Source organism: Crinia signifera, chromosome 1 (assembly GCF_055691185.1).
Source record: "Crinia signifera chromosome 1, ASM5569118v1, whole genome shotgun sequence".
Classification (NCBI taxonomy): domain Eukaryota; kingdom Metazoa; phylum Chordata; class Amphibia; order Anura; family Myobatrachidae; genus Crinia; species Crinia signifera.
Window position 1 is genome coordinate 31,229,584 of NC_139217.1, and position 23,795 is coordinate 31,253,378.

The 23,795-nt window shown below is 45.1% G+C and overlaps 1 protein-coding gene across 1 annotated transcript in view; it reads right to left on the minus strand.

Annotated features, from left to right (window-relative positions):
- The window catches only part of ATRN (attractin), a 154,614-nt gene that overhangs the window by 114,601 nt on the left and 16,218 nt on the right, over positions 1 to 23,795 (minus strand). Inside the window, exons 2-5 of the mRNA XM_083185472.1 lie at positions 18,382 to 18,465; positions 12,937 to 13,050; positions 2,545 to 2,673; positions 851 to 1,047 (exon numbers count right to left, since the gene is read on the minus strand). Of these exons, the coding sequence (XP_083041598.1) occupies positions 851 to 1,047; positions 2,545 to 2,673; positions 12,937 to 13,050; positions 18,382 to 18,465 (524 nt within the window). The remainder of the gene's footprint in view (positions 1 to 850; positions 1,048 to 2,544; positions 2,674 to 12,936; positions 13,051 to 18,381; positions 18,466 to 23,795) is intronic.

Here is a 23,795-nt window from a genome sequence, read left to right on the forward strand (position 1 = left end):
GAGGAGAAACATTCTCACTCACTCTACGCTAATCCTATTAATTGTGCGATTTTCTGCCTTCTATACGTGTGGAACCTGATATTATATGACTGAGTCATCTGTATGTATTCAATGTATTTTCATGCGTTCAATAAATGTTAGTCTTACCAATAAAAGTTAAATTTTAATTTTTTTCAGTAACCATATAAACCTTTATTTCACAAGTGTGCCCCAAAAACACTGTCAGGTTCCCTCTAGTCACCTCTTGACTTCCCTTTATATGTTCCATTTGGGATTGGTAACCCCCGGCGTTTGCAGTGCAGCAGTCTCCTGCGCAGTCATCTTTAAAAATATCTGTCTATTTGTGCTAGGAGCATCACAGCAGACAACACTCCAGGCAGGGAAGAGGGACTGCATGGTGTTCGGAAGATGCACTCTACAAACCTGCGCTACAGCACTTTATGCAGACACCAATCACTGGCAATTTATTTTTTATCCCCGTACAAATCATCTCTGTGTCTTCATCCGAGGATTTACGACACATGAAGACTGTAGCGGATGAAGATAGCACTATCATTGTAAAACCATAATCATATCCAGGAATAATTTCCCATGATAGTAGAAGGTCCTCACATTGTGATCTGTCATTTCTTATCAGCACCGACAAGTCATTGATTTACAGCTTTACGGAGAGATCGAGTCTACTGAGCCAAATTAAATATTGCCTGAAAATCTCTGTACCAATGGGAACGACCGACAGACTGATCAATAAAACCAACAGTGATACAAGCTCTTATATGGAATGAGATGAGATTACGCCGAGCCATTTAATCTGCTGGGGGGGGGGGGGGGGAGCATTACTGGGACTCACCCTGCCAGCCGGTGTGGCAGACGCAGAACTTCCCATTCACATCGCACTCCCCGTGCTCAGGATATCCGCAGTTGTCCAGACAGTACGGGATGTCGCAGGACTCCCCCTTCCAGTGATCGGAACAGTCACAGGAGCTAGTCCCATTTTCAGTCACGCAGATCCCCCGTCCGGAGCAGTTATTGGGGCACGTCTCAATGCTGCAATAAAAAGGTCCATTGTGCAAATGTTATATGGTTACAAAATCAAGTTGGAGAGAGAGCATGCACCTAATTTACTAAACAAGCACATAGGGTGCTGGAGGGCTTGCTTATATTATCCTTTATTTATATGGCGGCACAAGAGATCCGCAGCATCCGATTATAGAGGGGAGGGGCAGACAGACAGAGGTGACAAAGATGGGGTAGACATGGAACAGAGGGTTAGGATGAGATTTGGCTGGGATTGGTGGAGAATTGGGTCTGGAGAGCCTGTTTAAAGTTTTGTAGGTGGGAAGTCTGAGGTAGAGAGTTCCAGAGGTAGGGAGCAGCATGTGAAAAGTCTTGGAAGTAGGAGTGTGAGGAAGTAATCAGTAGGCAGGAGCATTAGAGGAGAGAAGAGGATGGGCAAGAGTGTAAAGAGGGAGGAGGCCAGAGAATTAAGCGGGAGAGGAGGCCAGAGAATTAAGCGGGAGAAGAGGCCAGAGAATTAAGCGGGAGAGGAGGCCAGAGAATTAAGCGGGAGAGGAGGCCAGAGAATTAAGCGGGAGAGGAGGCCAGAGAATTAAGCGGGAGAGGAGGCCAGAGAATTAAGCGGGAGAGGAGGCCAGAGAATTAAGCGGGAGAGGAGGCCAGAGAATTAAGCGGGAGAGGAGGTCAGAGATGTAAGCGGGAGAGGAGGTCAGAGATGTAAGCGGGAGAGGAGGTCAGAGATGTAAGCGGGAGAGGAGGTCAGAGATGTAAGCGGGAAAGGAGGTCAGAGATGTAAGCGGGAGAGGAGGTCAGAGATGTAAGCGGTAGAGGAGGTCAGAGATGTAAGCGGGAGAGGAGGTCAGAGATGTAAGCGGGAGAGGAGGTCAGAGATGTAAGCGGGAGAGGAGGTCAGAGATGTAAGCGGGAGAGGAGGTCAGAGATGTAAGCGGGAGAGGAGGTCAGAGATGTAAGCGGGAGAGGAGGTCAGAGATGTAAGTGGGAGAGGAGGTCAGAGATGTAAGTGGGAAAGGAGGTCAGAGATGTAAGCGGGAGAGGAGGTCAGAGATGTAAGTGGGAGAGGAGGTCAGAGATGTAAGTGGGAGAGGAGGTCAGAGATGTAAGTGGGAGAGGAGGTCAGAGATGTAAGTGGGAGAGGAATGGGTGAGAGCTTTATACGTGAGTAGGAGGAGCTGCAGCACTGAGGACAAATTGGAGGGGTAAAGGCATTTAACAATAACAAATTGGTTTTAAACCTCCACAGAACCTGTATACACTATATTATAAGTGTCCCAAATTAAAAGGTAAAACTATAGCAAGCCTATTTCCAGGAGTGCATCTTATATTCTCCCATCATGCACTGCCCGTCATGGGCGAGGAATCAGGCTCCGTAATGATCGGCATAGTTCAGAAAAAGAAGAAGGGAAAAGCCCCCCAATCGGTTACAATGAGCAGCAGCATATTGCTACACAGGTGCCTCCAGAGAAGTGCTTATACAGGTGCGTCATTATGTCGAGGAGACGCTGTTACCTATAGCTGATGTTGAAGCCGGTCAGGTTGTAGGCGGCATCACTGAAGAAATGTAACAGGGCGAACCCAGAGGTAATGGCCACTTCCGGTACGGTGTCATTGCTGTCCGACTCCGGAACAATCACTCCACTGGAAACAAACAACAGGATTATGTCAGTCAGGCAGAGATAATCAGAGTCACAGCGGATCACTTGTGGTTACTGTCATAGTGCACAATGAACACCCAGTTAGTCAGGAGACTGAGATTCATCTTCTCCCTCCCCAAACTGCCATTTAAGGCCCTGTACCCTGTATAGATCATGTACTAACAAAAAAAAAGGTTTCTGAGCCATATAATGAGTCAGAGAAGGATTACAAACTATGTTCACCAACAGCAGCTCTCAATTGCATGAGCAATATTAAATACTGTATGACAAAAAAGACTGAGTGATCAGGTGCGCACGACACAAAAGCAGCTTATAAACAGTTTAAGGCGACATTCAATTACCACCTGGTGTGAACAATGGACAAGAAAAGGGTTAAAGCTGTTCAATTAGCGCTGATGTAGTTCCCATAGAATATGAAGTCTGTGTAATTAAACACAAAATAGTCATGAAAATGTCACCAAAAAAAGGTTCCACAGTAGGTAGGATTCTCAAATGTTATGAACATTTGAGAATCCTACCTACTGTGGAACCTTTTTTTGGTGACATTTTCATGACTATTTTGTGTTTAATTACACAGACTTCATATTCTATGGGAACTACATCAGCGCTAATTGAACAGCTTTAACCCTTTTCTTGTCCAATATTAAATACTGTCACCAGGGGGCGCTGCATGGTCTCATGAAGGTGAATTAAGATTGTGCGCCTTCCTCATTCGTGGTCGTATTGGTGCCTTTTGACCGGACAGCCATGTGCTGGCCTAGCTTACCCCTTGTGTACCCCATTAATGAGCAGTATCTTGCAAATTCAGAATAGAAAACAGGGGTGATACATGGACAGCCTGCGATAGTGGAGATCCTTTATACCGAACCTTCGTTCTATACAAGAGCAGCCACAACTGTCAGTGAGTCAGCTTAGAGTGGCAGTTGCTGGGCCTACTCGATTTGAAATGTGAACTGCGCTGTTACCTCCCCAGAATGTATCCTGAACACAGCAGCATATGATGTCTGTGCGTGTACATGTGGTAGGGAATATAGGGGCAGATGTATTAAGCTTTAACAAGAGATAAATCCAAGGGTGATAAGGAGAGATAAACGTCCATCCAATCACCTGCTAACTGCCATTTTACAGGCTGTGTTTGAAAAAAGTCAGTAAGGAGCTGATTGGCTGGATGTTTATCTCTCCTTATCACCCTTGCATTTATCTCTTGTTAAGGCTTAATACATCTGTCCCAATGATTGTAAGCTCCACTGGAGGCAGGGACTGATGTGAATGGACAAATATTCTCTGTAAAGTGCTGCGTAATATGTATGCGCTATATAAGAACCTGTTAATAATAATAATAATAATAATAATAATAATAAGACCACTGCAGCTGGAACAGGACACATTGTGAATGATAGTAAATCACCATGACAACAAGGTCTACACCATATAATGTGTATATCGCCCTGTAACGTCAGGGGGCGTGCTCCCGTGACCCAAGTACTTCCGTTACAGTAATTACATGGAAGCTCTTGTGATGCTCATTCTTGGCCAATGAATATACCAAGAACCTCTATTATTGATTGATTTTGATTAATAATATGGAGTGTGCATCTGCACCACATGTCTTTCTTTGCAGAACTACAAGTCCCAGCATGATAGCACCTCATGTAAATCGGGTGTGCATTCTAAGATCCCCCCCCCCATAAGCTCTTGTGATGCACATGAGAGTCTGGGAGATGCACTGGAGGGGTGAGGGGGTAGGCCAGCAGTGCCGTATAGAAGGGCGGCAGTGGGCACACGCAAAGTATTGAAGGTTTGTAATAGGAATGTCAAAGGAGCGTATTGTTACATTTTTTATTGACCACCACATACATGTGCCATAAACCTATTCTGCCTGAGGCTGGCTTACCGCGGACAATAGATTAGCTCATGGTGAGACAATTAACCCCCCCCCCCCCAATCATTGATTGGAGGGAACCGATTAACGTCCAAAGCACTAACAAAATACTACAGTGTCCCTTTTACTCTGTAAGCGGAGCTCTCCCAAACAAGCGCACAATGCATGGGTTAATCATTATAGTGCTGGCAGTTGGGTAGATAAAAGTCGGACTGGGAAACACTGGCTGATTATAGTCAGTGATAGCAACCTCACCGCGATTAGCAGACAGGCAATCATGCATTGCCACGCTCTGGTCAAAATCTAAGAGATGTTAGTGAAAGCTGATAAGGATAAAAACAGGGCTGGTTCAGTTGTCCGAATCCTTTGGCTGCGGCTGATGCATGTACCACCCACACACACACAATATTTTATAATTAGATACTTCCTCATCTGTACTAATAAACACGCGGTCCACATGATCATCTGCCCTTGTAGCACAGTATGTTGGGAAAACAGATCTTCTGGTCAAAGAGAGAAAGGCGCTGTACAGAAGCACCATCAGGCACGCACTGCAAAAAGGAGATAGGAGTCTCCTCACAGGACCTTCGGGAGAGAAAGTGGAAAGTGAGAAACTAACAGCCAATCAGCCTCTACCTGTTTTTCAACCACAGACTAGAACATGGTCGGTCGGTCCTGATTGGCTGTTGGCTTTATCACTAGTTAACCCTTTCATTGCCTACAACTGTGAGATGTGCAAAATATCTGCTAAAAATGCCAGTGCCGCTCACATTTGTTATACACATTCAAATAAAAAATGTAGTTTAAAAAATAAAATAAAAAAAAGATTCTACTTCCTATATAAAAATGTAAAGATTACAGGCCATTATGATAGATGAAAAGGGTTGCTTCCCAATATTGACAAACTCACTCAGCACTCAAAGGGTTAATGGTGCGTACACACAGAGAGATTTCACTTTCTGGTGAAGCTGGGTCTGGATCTGGGTTGGTTACAGTGTTCACATTTGATTTTGACTATGTAGAACAGATCTGTACTATACAGTGTTGCCTGCCAAGACTGTTTTTCAATTCTATTTACACTACACGGGAGCGCGCATTGGGATCGAATCTGCATTGAATGTAGAAAAACCATTCCATGCCCAGTGGATTTTCTATTCGATTTAAATTTGATTTAGCTTCTATAAAGCAAAACTGAATAGAAAAATAGGGCATACCTCACCGTGTGTACCCTATTAGAGACCCTACAGTGAGCATTCTTTAGCTAAACATTTATTAGAGGTAACACAATATATGTTCCATTAAATAGAAGATCGTTACCCGGCGTCCAGTAGGGGAGGAAATAATTCCCATAAAAGTATTATAGTGAGAGACACAATGGATTTATCATTTCACACTATTGGGTCTGGAGTGATAAAGCGATAAGTTATAAAGTATCTGTCATTTGCTAATCACAGCCAGCAAAGTAGCAGTTAGGATCTGGTTGGTAGGTACTTTGGGACTCTGATTTACTCTGATTTCAAAACAGGATCTTATTGGCTATCCCAAATCACATGACAGTTGATAGCCAATAAGATCCTTCTTTGAAATCAGAGTAAATCAGAGCCTGCACATTTCTTTATATTATGCCTGCTGAAGTGATTAAGTGGCCAGTGATACCATAGCTGACAATCAGCCCCTAACTGTCACTTTTCAAACCCAGCCTGTACCTTAACAGATAGGAGTGGATTGGCTGCTGTATTATCACTGGCCACGTAATCACTTCACCAGGTTTAATAAATCTGTCCCCAATTACCAACCAACATGCTCCAAACTGTCACTTTGTAGGCAGTGTTTGAAAAATGAAAGCTGGTTAATTGGTACTTTATCACTCTCTAAAGCTGCCCATACACGGTCCATTTAATGGATCCGTTTGGGACTTATATAGTACACATCACATCGCATTGCATACCTTGTGCATAACCAGCTAGTACAAAAAGTATGTGCAGCACATACTTTTTGTACTGTACGATGAGATGCGCGGAAGCGTGCGTCTCATAGTACGGAACGGACCGTCTATGGGCAGCTTAAGGCGTACATAGACCCCTATGTCACACAAAGATTAAAGGGGTAGATTTAATATAGCTCGGTGAAGTGATAAAGTGTCTGGTTTTTATCACCGGCCAATCAGCTCCTACTTGTCATTTTTCAAACCAAGCCTGTAACTTCACAGTTAGGAGCTGATTGGCCGGTGATAAAAACCAGACACTTTATCACTTCACTGAGCTTAATAAAGCTGCACTTAAATGAGAAATTTGGATTAGTGTTTTTATGTATTTGATGTCCAGTATATTTGGCATTTCTCGAGCAGGCAATACATTTGCTGTTATATCACTGAATAGTTTGTTATGGTTATTGTTCCTTATTTACGGCCAGCAACAAAGGCCGCGCCTGCATTCATAGTTATTGCCACTTATGAGCAATGTCATTGCTGCAAACTGCTGATGCAGCCATCGATGTAGGTGGTGGACACAGGTGTGTAAAGGAATACATTTAACACGTCTTTGTTAGGTGTCAGTGCTGCGTTTAGTTTAAGGTTTCTTTTTTTATCAAGTCGTGCTGCACCCACACACTGTGCCTAGGGATTTTTTATACCCAGAAGGCATTGCATCAGACAAAAAGAAATATAACGCAATTGTAATTTCTGCAATTAATATCAAATGCTGCTTTACAACCAGGAGAGATAACATTTTCTAACGCCTCTTGCCACGACTGGGCGCGCAACTGTTGTTGGCGGAGGCTGTTACAGACTTCCTCACCTCTGACCAATAATAACCTGAGTAAGGTGTGCCAGGCACGTCTGCATGAAGCAGGTAGGAGACTCACAGAGGCTGCCCAACGCGATAACTGCAGGAACTATACCAGAGAGGTTTTATGGTGGGCGGCTACTGAGAATCCCAAGCAGAAACCATAATGATATAGATTATATATAGTGTTTATTGCATGGCTGAGATTCCTGTGTGTTTGCCATAAACTTTATTGCCCCAAAGTCCTCTGCGTCAGCCAATGGCCAATATACTCAGTCGCCAAACTCTGGTCACTGCCTATTGGAAGAGCAGGAAGAAAAACCGCAAACTTAACTGCCTCGAAAATGCGCGACACACATACAAGAGTGGATCCACACTTCTGTGTTCCAACATAATAGTAGAGGTCTCACTGTATTGATTTTCTTATGTATCTACGTACGAGGACTTTGTAGAATACCGTTGAAAACGACAGAATAATCCTGCTATTTCTTTTTAGATATTGAAAAATAAACGGAATACCAAAAAGTTTAAAAACTGAGAAAAAAAACCCGAAATTTGAATATCTGCAAATGAAGACGCTGACTTAAATTCACAGCAGCGCAGACTCCCCTGTGGAAGTTAGCATACCGGAAATGATAAAAAATATCCACAATCTTCTAACGGCTGATCTCTCCAGGTTACTGGTATCTCATCTACCAAAACTTCAAGTACTGACTGTAAAAATTGAGGTTGCACCAAATGGGTTTCCGAGAAGGTTGACACCTGACCAGAAGTGAATAAGATGAATGCGTCGCGAGTGTGTTTTTTGGCCAAATACCTTTGGAAAACCAGAGTTTTTGGAACTATTCTTGACAATGGATGATATGTAGATCCACTATTTAGAGTTGAAAAGACAGAGAATTCAGTGAAAAAAAACTCAACCTCACCTCCAAACTAATTCTGGGGTCAGCCGTTCATGACCTAATTTTTTTCGGATGCAGATGGAACAGTGTACACTGATTATTTGGTAGGTAGAGCTACAACAACTTGTGACTCATACAACGGATTCCAAAAGTTCGCAAGACAAGGCAAAGTATGGCCCCCTTGTGACTTCTTCCTCTTTCCAAAGCACAAGAAGAACACTCATGTGACGAGTTTCCAATAGGATTACAATGTCACCACTGCCGTGCAGGACTGGGGTTACGGCCAATGTATTTTTCCGGCCATTTTTCTTTTCCCTGAACAGTATCAAGGAGATGGGAGAAGTGTATTGAAGAAAATTGAGACGATGTTGAAAAATAAATGCCATTTAATCTTAACATTTCTGTAATTCATGGTCAGGACACTAATGCCCCTTTCCCACTGCAGGCTTTACACGGTAAAATGTCCTTTTTTTAGCCTTTTTAAACGGCTAGAGCTGCAGTGGGAAAGCTCCAGGTTGCTTTACACGGGTAACAAATACCGGTATTTGTTACCCGGGTAAAAAGCAGTGTTTTTACCGTGTAAGAGCCGTTTTTTTGGCAATGGGAAAGGGTTTTAAACGGTATTTAGAAATAATAATAAAGGTTAAGAACATAATTGGTGCATGTGATGTTTTTAATGACAGGCAAGGTTTACTAGCGAGTTTAAACGTGTTGCTTTGTGGTTTACACGGGTAAGTGTGAATGGGACAAAAACTGCTTTTAAACGTTATTTTAACGTTTAAAAGCTGCAGTGGGAAAGGGTCTTTGTGGCTATTACCCGGGTAAAGACACGTTTAAAAAAAACGGGTCTTTACCCGGGTAGGCAGTGGGAAAGCAGCATTACTGTTGGATCCATCCGTGTAGACAGGACTGTCCCACTAAAATCGGGATAGTTGGGAGGCACGTTGGCCGTCTGCCCTCACTCGCCCCTCTCCACTGACTCTAGCATTGCTAATAAAGATAAGATCAAAGCTTAACGTATTCAATTCTATTTGCCTAATCTCTCCTGCTTCATGCTCTGACCAGTGAGGCTGCTGGCGAGACCCCGTCCTCACTTCTATAATGAGCGTCTCACTTCATGTTATGAGAGACAATCATGCCAAGGATTTGTATAATTAATATGACGGATTTAATCAGGTGCAGACTAAACCGCAGAAGCAGGCGCTGAGCGAGCCGATCGGAAGCTGTAAATACAATTACTGCGTATCTCCTTCACTGCATTCTGAGTACAGTAATAGGTCTTACAGCCTATTCTCTAACCCAAACAGCAGCTAGGGAGGTGCTAGGGGACAATATACACGGAAAGGGAACCATGAAGCCAAATGGCCTTCAGCAGTGACCCTATGTCCCTGCAACTACCCTAGTGTGGGGAACAGATAGAAACTTTAAGATGGAAACATAGAATGTGACGGCAGATCAGAACCACTAGGCCCATCTAGTCTGCCCCTTTTTTAAACATGTTACCTGAAACAATTGGGCAGATGTATTAAGCCTTAACAAGAGATAAATGCAAGGGTGATAAAGAGAGATAAACATCCAGCCAATCACCTCCTTACTGACTTTTTTCAAACACAGCCTGTAACATGGCAGCTAGGATGTGATTGGCTGGATGTTTATCTCTATCACCCTTGCATTTATCTCTTGATTAGGCTTAATACATCTGCCCCCATATTTGATCCTTATTTCTTTATAAGGATATCAATCCAAGCATGTTTACATTGTACTACTGTATTTGCCGCTACCACCTCTGATGGGAGGCTATTCCACTTATCTACTACTCTTTCTGTGAAGTAATTCTTCCTCACATTTCCCCTGCATCTTCCTCCCTCTAGTGTCAGTGCATGTCCTCGTGTTCTGCTGCTCCTCTTCCTGTGACTAATGTCTCCCACCTGTACCTTCCTCCCCTAGTGTCAGTGCATGTCCTCGTGTTCTGCTGCTCCTCTTCCTGTGACTAATGTCTCCCACCTGTACCTTCCCCCCCTAGTGTCAGTGCACGTCCTCGTGTTCTGCTGCTCCTCTTCCTGTGACGAATGTCTCCCACCTGTACCTTCCTCCCTCTAGTTTCAGTGCATGTCCTCGTGTTCTGTTGCTCCTCTTCCTGTGAAGAATGTCTCCCACCTGTACCTTCCTCCCTCTAGCGTCAGTGCATGTCCTCGTGTTCTGCTGCTCATCTTCCTGTGAAGAATGTCTCCCACCTGTACCTTCCTCCCTCTAGTGTCAGTGCATGTCCTCGTGTTCTGCTGCTCCTCTTCCTGTGAAGAATGTCTCCCACCTGTACCTTCCTCCCTCTAGTTTCAGTGCATGTCCTCGTGTTCTGCTGCTCCTCTTCCTGTGAAGAATGTCTCCCACCTGTACCTTCCTCCCTCTAGTGTCAGTGCATGTCCTCGTGTTCTGCTGCTCCTCTTTCTGTGAAGAATGTCTCCCACCTGTACCTTCCCCCCCCTAGTGTCAGTGCACGTCCTCGTGTTCTGCTGCTCCTCTTCCTGTGACGAATGTCTCCCACCTGTACCTTCCTCCCTCTAGTTTCAGTGCATGTCCTCGTGTTCTGTTGCTCCTCTTCCTGTGAAGAATGTCTCCCACCTGTACCTTGTTAAAGCCCTTGATATATTTGAAAGTTTCTATCATGTCCCCCCTTTCCCTTCTCTGCTCTAAAGTATACATATTAAGATCTTTTAGTCTTTCCTGGTAAGATCCTTTACTAATAAGTGCAGGGGGCATTTAAGCAACACCTATGTGGACACACAAAACAGATCCCAGTGGTTAGTTATACATGAGCGCTACCACCATGGTAAGTTCCCAGGACGTGGAATCCCTCCTGCTTTTCCCAAGGTCTCCAAATGCAATAGCTGGAGCTAAATCATTGGGAATACACGGCGTACGTTTCAGTAGCCAGGAGTTGGGGAAGCCGATGAATACCGATCACCGTGGACCCAAATTAGGGCTACACATTAATCTGATGCAAAGACCAGTTACCTGCCCAGTCACACTGTAATAGGAGCAAGCAGTTTACCGCCATAATAAACTGGATGAAGTGCCTTATTCAGACCTGTTTGCAGCCTGGTGACAGGTAAACGCTGCACGCCGCCCTAACAAACGTCCCGCCAACCCTCCCGTGAATCCTCGCAATTTGCATGAGGGGATGACTACGCTTACACGTCACTTGGCATGCGTCCGCACAGGTGCAAAATCATTTGGTCACTGACCAGCAAATTCTTTTCTTTTGCCGTTTGCAGATAAAAGCCGGTCTAGACTGACTTATCCTGGCCGGAGATGGCCGAACTCGGGGGCAGGTGCTGACGTCATAAGACCGGTTGGACTGATTTTCCTTCTGTCCGATCCCATTTAGATACTGACAGTATCCGTATTATTTGTGCACACACAGGATTCAGAAGGAGCATACCACCCACACCTGCACGGCAGCATCTGAGACGATCACAAGCAGCCGCATGGAAGTGGAACCAAGCGCCCGGACAGGGTAAGTAGGAGGCTGTGAGCGAGCAGTGAGGCAGGAGGGATCCCGGCAAAAGTAAGTGAGATGGCGCCTACTGCTACAAGGTCAGCCGTAAGGCCGGTCCACTGAAACAAGTCCCTGCATCAGCCGCAGACGTATACAGTGTCCCACACTCGTGTGCGACGCCGCAGCAACACGGCCCCAAGCAGAAGTGACACCGGTCACCCTAAACTGCACCTACCGCACACTCCCCTGAAAACCTAGGAGTGACATCAGGCTGTTAAAGGGGTACCCGAAGAATCCACTAGCTTATCTGACAGCGGGACGCCGCGCTCAGATAACCCTAAGAGACTATTATCCAAGTGCTCTCACCAGAGACTTATCAGACTGTTCCTAAAGTTTACGCAATCACCAACCTTTGATGCACAGTTAGGACTGAGCATACAGACTATCCAACTTATGCTTATGACCAATTTACACTTTTTTGTGGCCAATTGTGTACATTTTAATTGAATCCTTGTTTAAAGTAAATTACAATTGCAAACATACTGAGTCTATTACCAATTTCTACTGTATACAGACATATGCACCCATATATATGTATAATCACTGCATATTGATTAATAAGACAGAGTGCGACACTAACCCACAAAAATTATATACGTTCAAAAAGATTGGATCCCAGTCAGATCCATAAGTGTCCGCAGCTAGTCATAACATCAATCTCAGTGCGCAGATACAACAAGAAATTCTCTAGTATCAGTATTCTGATGGTTCTGCTGATCCAGATAGATATTCCCGGCCCTCGTTACTAACAGTAGCACCATCCATACATAACTAATGTTACTGGACTGTGTAAGAGATCATGGGTAGATCAGTGGTAGTTAATATGTATAGGATCATACTCCAACATGACTCATTCCGTCAGGTACAACACACTCTTGCTCCGGGACTTCCATGCCAGTGGAAGTAAAGAAGGACTGGTGCAGCACTTGTTGTACAACCTGAGGATGATGTATCATGTGGCCTATATCAACAAGTCACCTTTTACCTAAGATTTTATAGAACGTACGGTGATAAGACCTGCCCGCTGTCCAATGCTTCATACATCATTCCCTAAGGGTACAGAAAGCTGGCAGAGCTGAGAGGTACAGAGAACGGTTCCCGGCCTGTGAGGATAGGAGGTTACCTGAAAGCAGCGACCAGCGGGGCGTAGATGGAGTCTCCATCGTACACGTAGAGGTGATCCCAGCTACACTCTGTGGCAAAGTGGATGAAGCGGAGACGTAGCGTAGTGTTCTCTCTAGAAATAGACACAAACTGTTATTCCGAGTGGTCTCCTACTCTGTACTTCTACACCGGCTGCATATGCAGTCATAGCCTGGGCTGCCCCTATGTACGGATCAACCATCCCCAATCCTGTCCAACCATTCACTGCAATGGTATTTAATATGTGGCCCTCCAGCTTATGTCAAACTATACATCCCAGCATTCCTTAATAGCATATCTGGGGTCAGTCATGCAGGGATGTGTGGTTCCGCAGCAGCTGGAGGGACGCATGTAGAATGGCCCCGGTACAGGGAGTATAGGGGATGTGATCACTGAGGATACATTATGAATCTGTTGCATGTGGATACACAGAGGATTCAGATATTCCAACACTGTTGCAAAGTGCAATGGAAATGACTGAAAGCTTCTTCTCATCACTCATGTCAATATTTAACAATTATCGGAGGACGTATTTTACTAAACAAATCCAGCAGTGGGTAATAAAGATACTGTGGCTATACTGGAGGATCCACGTAACTGGCTGACCCCTGTCATCCGTGTTACTTACTCAGTGGGAAACCCCTGGGGAGGGTGCAGTTAGGGGCACGGCAGGAGGAAACCCCCGGGGAGGGTGCAGTTAGGGGCACGGCAGGAGGAAACCCCCAGGGAGGGTGCAGTTAGGGGCACGGAATGAGGAAACCCCCGGCGAGGGCGCAGTTAGGGGCACGGCAGGAGGAAGCCCCCGGGGAGGGTGCAGTTAGGGGCACGGCAGGAGGAAACCCCTGGCGAGGGCACAGTTAGGGGCATGGCAGGAGGAAACCCCTGGCGAGGGCGCAGTTAGGGGCATGGCAGGAGGAAACCCCTGGCGAGGGCGCAGTTAGGGGCATGGCAGGAGGAAACCCCTGGGGAGGGTGCAGTTAGGGGCATGGCAGGAGGAAACCCCTGGGGAGGGTGCAGTTAGGGGCACGGCAGGAGGGCGCAGTTAGTGTGAGGCAGCTCTTGGGATTGGGGGGGAGTTAAGGACACTACAGACCATGACTTTGCATTATGGGTAAGAACTTTTCGGGTGGTGACTTCTAGGGTTAGTGTGAAGGAAAGCTTGTTCCCGATAACAGTGATGGCTGAGTGTGCACGGAACACTGGACTGTGCACAACTGCTTCCTATTGGTCCTTCTCTACCAGTATCAGCAGGGATATTTCCGGTCTTCCACAACTCTCCGGTGCGGCCATCAGACATTCTGGTAAATTTACTAAAGCGGTCAAAAATGAAATGGGATGTTACCCACAGCAACCACATTCGGTCTATCTCTTTCTAGGATGCAATAGAAAAATGATAGACAGAATCTTATTGGTTGCTATGGGCAACATCACCTCTTCGTTTTTTTCAAAGCCTTTGTAAATTTACACCCAAGGGTGCAGATATAAGAGTTGATTGTTCGGATCTTCCAGTCCCCAATCAGCTGTTTGTGGAGAGCAGCTGATTAGCTGTGATGGGTCACATGACCCAACTACGGAACTGTCTGCAACTGACTTTATCAAGACCTGACACTAGTTATGAATGTTGATGTTTATTGACAAACTAGAAAGTGCGGCACAAGTTCTTATCTCCGTGTGTCGCGCTCAGAGACCTGGTCAACATTCTTTTCTGCTGAAAAATGCAAAAAAGCTGTCCGTGTGTGACAGCCTGCACAGCGCTCACTACGGGGAAGCGCTCTCTCCAGCGACAACCTCTGGCCAGCTCTGTATTCTCTGTGTGAACAACAAAGTGTTTGTTCAAAGTCTAAAGGTGAGCAGAAATGAGTGAACCACTTCCCCAGTGAGTAAGAGGTTTGTTATGGTGTAATTGGCCTGTAATACAAGCCGTGTGCACTAATTAGTCCATGACAATGCCATGAGGTACAGGTTCAAAAAGAGAAAGAATTGCACTGTGGATGCACACCTGAGAAGAAGAATATTTCAAAGAAGAGTAGAAATATTCTGTTTTTATTTTTAAAAACTCATAACTTTATTAATTTAATTCAATGTAAAAAAGAGGAGATAAACAACCTGTCAGGATTTTTTAACATATAGAATCCGTATGGTGGTCTCCCCTTGTTGCTTGTGAAATTTTTTCAAAAGAGTTTAAAATGCACATACAAACATACAACATATAGTGTAGTGTGCTATTGCACGAAAAAATAGAGATGGTGAATATAGGGATTTAAAAGAGTTCCCCTTTTGCTGGCTTACAAAAAAGACGACATTGTGTCTGAGTTAGATTCTTTTTCTGATGTATTGCCCTTTTTCATAGGGTTTATACCTCCTAGGTTTACTAGCCCCCTCTCACAGGGTTTTGTAAATCCTGTTCATAAGATTTTGGCCTCCTAGATTTACTAGCCCCCTCTCACAGGGTTTTGTGAATACTAGGAGTAATTTAAAGGTTTAGTATCGCCTCGATCGGAGTGTTATTTCCCAGACAGTTTTGTTACTGTATTCCTGGTCTCCTTTTTATTTATTCAGGTGATTGACTATCATCTGATTGTGTATCATTTAGTATACTCTTTATTTCCAGAGAGATTTATTTTTAACTTCAAAAGAATGCAGATTCGGTATCATATATTTATATTGGTCACAAAAAAAGATAATTTTTCTCATACGGTAGTTTCTTTATATGCAGGTTTATGTGCAGTGCAGCTCTCTCTCACTGAGCTGTATGCTGTTTTATGCTTTTCCCATCTGCGTTATAATGCCCTTTAGAGGGTTATTTTATGTGTGGGTTGTAGTGACTCCAATATTTGGATATTGTGATGCTTCTCACTCTCACTGAGTTGCATTCACTAGTATTACAATACTGGGGTTAACCCCAGTATTGTAATACTAGTGAATGCAACTCAGTGAGAGTGAGAAGCATCACAATATCCAAATATTGGAGTCACTACAACCCACACATAAAATAACCCTCTAAAGGGCATTATAACGCAGATGGGAAAAGCATAAAACAGCATACAGCTCAGTGAGAGAGAGCTGCACTGCACATAAACCTGCATATAAAGAAACTACCGTATGAGAAAAATTATCTTTTTTTGTGACCAATATAAATATATGATACCGAATCTGCATTCTTTTGAAGTTAAAAATAAATCTCTCTGGAAATAAAGAGTATACTAAATGATACACAATCAGATGATAGTCAATCACCTGAATAAATAAAAAGGAGACCAGGAATACAGTAACAAAACTGTCTGGGAAATAACACTCCGATCGAGGCGATACTAAACCTTTAAATTACTCCTAGTATTCACAAAACCCTGTGAGAGGGGGCTAGTAAATCTAGGAGGCCAAAATCTTATGAACAGGATTTACAAAACCCTGTGAGAGGGGGCTAGTAAACCTAGGAGGTATAAACCCTATGAAAAAGGGCAATACATCAGAAAAAGAATCTAACTCAGACACAATGTCGTCTTTTTTGTAAGCCAGCAAAAGGGGAACTCTTTTAAATCCCTATATTCACCATCTCTATTTTTTCGTGCAATAGCACACTACACTATATGTTGTATGTTTGTATGTGCATTTTAAACTCTTTTGAAAAAATTTCACAAGCAACAAGGGGAGACCACCATACGGATTCTATATGTTAAAAAATCCTGACAGGTTGTTTATCTCCTCTTTTTTACATTGAATTAAATTAATAAAGTTATGAGTTTTTAAAAATAAAAACAGAATATTTCTACTCTTCTTTGAAATATTCTTCTTCTCAGGTGTGCATCCACAGTGCAATTCTTTCTCTTTTTGAACCTGTACTTTAACCCGATTGCCCGGATAGCACCCACTGCCTAACAAACAGCATTTAAAGGCCAGCCCCAAAATAAGATTCAGGGGATATTCCCAAATTAAAGTGTGTGCGGACTCCTAAACTCCCCTTCCCCTATCCCCCCCATTGCAATGCCATGAGGTGCCAGGGGCAGTAAGAAAGGGTTGTGCCCTTTGCTGTCGTCACTGACAATACCCGGGCCACCACTGTGCTTCAATGACCTGCTGAGTGAGAAGGGTTTGGGGCTAACGGCTATGAAGTAGGTGAAGGCTAAGTGAGAGCAGGAGTTGGGAGGACCGTGCTACAATCAACGAGTTTACAGTCTAAGTTAGGGGGGAGAAAGACAGATGACATGAGGTGTGAGCCTGTGGATTGGGACCTGAGGGCAGGAAGTGAGAGGCAGATGTATGAAGCGGTGATAAGGGAGGCAGAGGAGAAGTGGCCCATGGCAACCAATCAGCCGCTCTGTTTCATTTTGAAAAGTATAGATCAGGGCTGGGCAATAGCGGCCCTCCAGATGTTGATGAACTACACATACCAGCATGCCTTGCATCAGTTTCAGCATGGCCACATAGCAAAACTAATGCAAAGCATCCTGGGATGTGTAGTTCATCAACAGCTGGAGGGCCTCTATTGCCCAGCCCTGGTATAGATGCTACTTCAATGCTGATTGGTTGCCATGGGCCACTCCTCCTCTGGCTCACTGCCACCTACCCCAGAGTGAGTGGCCGAGGTTGGTGGGGAAAGCGTCCTCTCCTCTAAACACAAAGGATGACCTGGGCCGTCTACAGACAGGCGCCCCCATAGAAGATAATTTGGGAACAGCATTATCAGTAGAGGACTGCGGACACTTCCACGGCTTTGTAGTCATCAGACCCAATAGGTGCGAAACCAACCTAGGAGCGGACGAAAGCACTGTGTGGGAGGAGTATTGTTAGGGGGAGAGTGAAGGGGTTAAAGCTCCAATGTTCATTTACATTACACCAGGCATGTCCAAACTGCGGCCAACCAGCTGTTGTGAAACTACACATCCCAGCATGCCTTGCCATCGTTTTAGCATTCCCCAATAGCAAAACTGTGGCAAGGCATGATGGGGCTTGTAGTTTCACAACAGCTGCAGGGCCATAATTTGGACATGCCTGCATTACACCGTCCAGTTTCAGGTATGGGTCAGAGTCGACACTATGAAAATGGGCATACATTAGGTCGACCACTAAACGTCGACACATGAAATAGGTCGTCGGAAGGTCGACAGAAACATGTCAACAATCAAAAGGTCAACATGAGTTTTTCACGTTTTTGTCCTGAATATCGATGAGGAAAACTCATGTCTACCTTTTGACTGTCGACGTTCCCATTGCTAATGCTTGTGTCAATCTTCCGACCCGGTTGACCTTACCCATGTCAACCTACTTCACGTGTCGATTTAACTCGTGTCGACCTTTAGTGGTCAAACGAACATATCTTCATAGTGTCTACCTAGCGACCATATTCCTCCGTTCTCTATTAAAGAGCAAATCAATCGCCCACACTTCTCGCTAGGCGGACCAATCAGAGACATCGGGCAATGCTTACCCTCCATCAATCAGCCAGGTGCATTTCGTTTTATATTTATAATTCCCAGGCCCGTCTGTCACAAAGCCACTCGTTCCCGTCAACCTGCAAATACACAGAGATATTAGGATTAAAGTTCAATATTGGTATTGAAGCGTTTGCGATACGGTGACAAAAATAATGCAAGAAAAACAAAAATAAGCAACAGTTTTTTTTCCCATAAAAATTAAATACACCCCGAATGAGTAGACAAGCTGATTTTGCAGTAACTGGAGGCCTTTTTTTGAAACCCCCCAAAATGGGCGGTAGCTTTCAATTTACGTAATTAGTGGGGTGTGCACGAGGTTTATGCTGTGTACACACGGTCCGATTTCCTTTCTGATGTTGACGATATAGTCAACATCGGATCGGCATCGGATACAGATCGCAAGGGTTTTAACCCTTGCGATCCCGATGCGCGTTCACGTATCGGAAGCCAGAAAGTCTTGGCTGCCTTGTCTATATAGTGCAGATCTGCACTATATAGTCAAGATAGGATGCTAATCGGATGTGCCTTAAGATCCTATCCACGATCCAATCTGATCGGATCGTGGATAGGATCTTAAGGCACATCTACCGTGTGTACACACCATTAGAATGGCGTTCCGACACATTAAAATAAGGATTTTTCCCCTCAATCTCTCACCCTCGGTGAGGTGTGAGCGGAAAGATACCTTTACTCTGACCGGTTCAATGCTAATTGGATTGCAAATTGAATTTGCAATAAAAATTTGCAGTTATCCATAAATTAAAACTGATCTCACACCTAATTGGATTGACCCCAAGTGGTTTATATTTGCCCTTACAGCACAAAATACAGAACATACACACACACACACGCACACATGACGCAATCACGGGATACCGCCACCAACGTGTGCTAATCACGTTACGATGCGGATCTGACTGCAGATACAGATGCACCAAGCTTCAAACCGTGATAAACAGCCAGCCAATCAGCTCCTTAGTGTCATTTTTCAAATACAGCCCGTGACATGGTAGTTATTAGCTGATTGGCCGGTTGATTATCACTGTTTATTTTTTCACTTTTTGCAGCTTGATACATCTGGCCCAAGAACTGGTCATCCATACGGGTGGTATCAATTTTTCTATCGCTTCCGATCTCCTGTGTAAATGACGCAAGAGCATAAGGCTATATTCAACTGGTCTATGTTACTGCGCACATAAAGCTCAGTTTGGTCAGGTTTAGCAACACATATGTGTATTACAGTTCACCACCCCAGGGGACAGCAGCAATCACAATACGCAGCAACGTGTGCACTATGGCGAGGTCCGTGGGACATGGAATATGTAAGACTACATAAGGCTGGCCAATATCTGGCATCACAAGACCAAGCTCTTACACAGCTCTCCGTGCTGCATCTAATTTACAGAGGAGACAGTAGCTCTCTCTGTGCCAGGGACAGAGCCGTATTTCATGTCCGTACTTCAGGGTCTGATCAGAGTAATAGATCACTGCAGACGTAGGTTTGTGAAACTATGGTATCTACACAACACCGATCCGGGTGCGGCATAGCCACCATTTTCCTGTGGACCGCTTGCTTGCGTCGACCTTGTGCCTGTTGACATAGACATGGTCAACCCTTTGATTCACACCCGACTAGAATATGCCTGTCACAGGATAAAGTACTGTGATATTTTCCATCTTTAGGCACCGGCATGTGCCATATAGACACAGAACCCATAAATGCATTCCAGGAAATCTTGGTAATAAGCACCCCGCTACTCGTACTTGCAGCTGGCCGCCGCCAACCCCGCTTCCCACGCTTGCAGCTGGCCGCCGCCAACCCCGCTTGCAGCTGGCCGCCGCCAACCACGCTTCCCACGCTTGCAGCTGGCCGCCAACCCCGCTTCCCACGCTTGCAGCTGGCCGCCAACCCCGCTTCCCACGCTTGCAGCCAACCCCGCTTCCCACACTTGCAGCTGGCCGCCAACCCCGCTTCCCACACTTGTAGCTTCCCGCCAACCCCGCTTCCCGCCTGCCGCTAAGCCCGCTTCCCACGCTTGCAGCTGCCCGCTAACCCCGCACTCATCTGTTCAAATGCTAGGTGAGATCACAGCACGTGCCAGGACCCGGGGGCACAACATCCCTACTACTTGGTGTAGAAAGTCTACTAGTGGAAGGAATCTACAGTAAAGTGATCACTAATCACAGAGCTGAGATATCCCAAATGCATGTGGAACCACACTAATAGTTACTCTCAGCTTATGGTTAAAGCATCCACCACATTTCTGTCCATGAACATGATCTTAAATTTCCTTCTTTCTTTTTCTATCTTTTAGGTTTTGTGAAAGAAAAAACAAATCTGTGTTCCGCGCCACAAGCCGCCCGCTGACACGGAACCTGATGAAGTATCGCCTGTACAGATCAGTAAAAGCGCTACAGATGCTGACAGTGAACGTGTACGCCTCACCCCAGGGCTTTGCAGCAATTTCAGGTCATTCAGGAGCTGGCAGGTTATGTTACACACGGGTAGGAGACCGCGACTGTTTACCTGAGTGAGGTAACCTCAGTACACGGTCACTGTCACTCAGCAGGAAACATAATAGTTACTCACAGAATAGACATTTAACATCCTAATTGGCCGAGACACGAGCCCGGGAGCGGAGTGTGCCCCTGCATGCAGCACAAGGGGCTCTGCATCTACACACTTATAAAGGATGAGGGTTACAGAGATCGCTAATATCGGGTCACCACGATGACAAGAGTGCCTTGCTGGGATTTCAACAAGTAACAGGCTAATCATCCTGCAGTGTCTGCTATGTCTGTGATACAGGAATATAGCACAGTGTACCATGGGAGAGAAAATAGGCCTTTAAACACCATAGCAGTCAGTAGTGATGTACAAGACCAGAGCAGCAGATAGCAGCACAGTCACTGGTGATCTACAAGACCATAGCAGCAGATGGCAGCACAGTCACTGGCGAGTTACAAGGCTATACTAACAGATAGCAGCACAGTCACTGGTGAGTTACAAGGCTATACTAACAGATAGCAGCAGTCACTGGTGAGCTACAAGGCTATACTAACAGATAGCAGCACAGTTACTGGTGAGCTACAAGGCTATAGCAGCACAGTCAATGGTGAGTTACAAGGCTACAGCAGCAGATAGCAGTACAGTCACTGGTGAGTTACAAGGCTATAGCAGCACAGTCACCGGTGAGCTACAAGGCTATAGCAGCATAGTCACTGGTGAGTTACAAGGCTATAGCAGCATAGTCACCGATGAGATACAAAGCTATAGCAACACAGTCACTGGTGAGTTTCAAGACTATAGCAGTAGATAGCAGCACAGTCACCGGTGAGCTACAAGGCTATAGCATCAGATAGCAGCACAGTTACTGGTGAGCTACAAGGCTATAGCAGCAGATAGCAGCACAGTCACTGGTGAGCTACAAGGCTATAGCAGAAGATAGCAGCACAGTTACTGGTGAGCTACAAGGCTATAGCAGAAGATAGCAGCACAGTTACTGGTGAGCTACAAGGCTATACTAACAGATAGCAGCACAGTCACTGGTGAGCTACACAAGGTTGCAGCGACTTAATTTCTGGAATTACGAAACCGTCAGGATTAGTACCCTCTGGAGTTTCCCTTCCAGGTCTATACATGTTCTAAAAATATCAGTGCAGGTGGGGTTAGCAGAGAATCAGCATTAATTATCTGCTCACTGCTTACAAGTATCTAGTGTAATAATACAGGGGGGGGGGGGATTTTGGGCTGACATCATTCAGGAACAACACACTCTCCTGGGATGTGTGTACTAGAGGTGACGTAGGATCTGGTGCAAACAGCAAAACATACACAGAGAGAGAGTAGTATTAGGGAGGGGGTTGCAGATTAACCCACGCAGACATGTCTGGAATGTCTACTAGAGCCGCCGGCTGCACATGACCAGCCAGAAAAACACATTTGGTAAACAGGAGTACGCTGACATCCAATGCTCAGCACCTGCCAGCACCTGCTGATCCTAGGACAAGGCTACTATACACAGACGCGCACGCTGGTCAGCAGGGCACCGCGCTCACACCAGCCCGGCCTTCTGTGCTCCCACTATTAGGGCCTACAGTTGGTCTCTCCGTGAGGCTACTGAGCTTGCTTAGAGTACAACCATGGAGAGGCAGATTATTATTAATTTATATACTGTAACACATATGTTCCTGAGGGGTGAATTTATGAAGCTTGGAGAAGTGTTATCTATCCCCATAAAGAACGTTATGAGCAAGGTGATAATGGTTCAGCCAATCAGCTCTTGCCTGTCAATTTACATATTGTAGCTGAACCATTATCACCTTGCTCATAACGTTCTTTATGGGGATAAATAACACTTCTCCAAGCTTCATAAATTCACCCCTCAGTGTTTACTTATAATACTCAGGCCTTCACATATAGACCCACCCAGCACCCGCATGAATGGGAGCTATTCAATTGCTGCACCAATACAACGCCCATTGGCAGCGGCAGACACGTCTTTCCTTACGAGAAAGAAAATGTGTGAGGAGTCCGTAGTTTGGCCGCCCACATTAGACTTTGGATGGGTACAGCCGTCACAGCTTTTAAAATAGCATTAACGGCTAAAGAGATCTGCTGGGAGCAACAACTGAATAGCTCTGACAGTCGCCAATTCAAAAGTGCCCGGCACAATTGTACAGCCCACTATTCCGATTGGTAGGGCAGAGTAAGGTGCCCATACACTAGTAAGATTTATCTTCAGATCTTGCTGGTTGGAACAAAAACATGGTTATGGATGAGTGACAGTTTGTCAGTTTTCCAGCATTTCCAAGCAACTGGTCAACTGTCATTTGCTCTCATACATAACCATGTTTTTGTTCCAACCAGCCAGATCTGAAGATAAATCTTACTAGTGTATGGGCAGCTAGTCACACACAGAACTATTTTATGTTTTATGTTCTTTTTCAGATTATAAAAAAGGACCTTTGTGGTATTTACTGGACTTCCCACAGGAACAGACTCTCCTGATTACGATGCGGCATTACGTCCACATAATAATGTAGGTTATGGCTTACAGCTATTTCCAAGTTCCACACAGGAGATAACATATCGGAGCCTGAAGAGCAGCGGGTACAGGGGAAAAGCTCACATACCGCTACATATCAAGGTCATGCATACTATCAGCATGAACCTGTTAAGGTGCCCATACACGGTACAATGTCCCTGTGCGTTTTGAACTAGATTGCATCGCATGCGATTTGTGTGAGATGCGATGGGGACCGAGCTCAAAAAGCGTGGGCTGCACAGACTTTATGTGCTGTGCGATGGGACGCCCGCATCGCACAGCACCCTCGCACCGTGTATGGACACCTTTACTCCGGTTTAGCACAGCAGGACTTATACGCATATGGCACCATATACCAA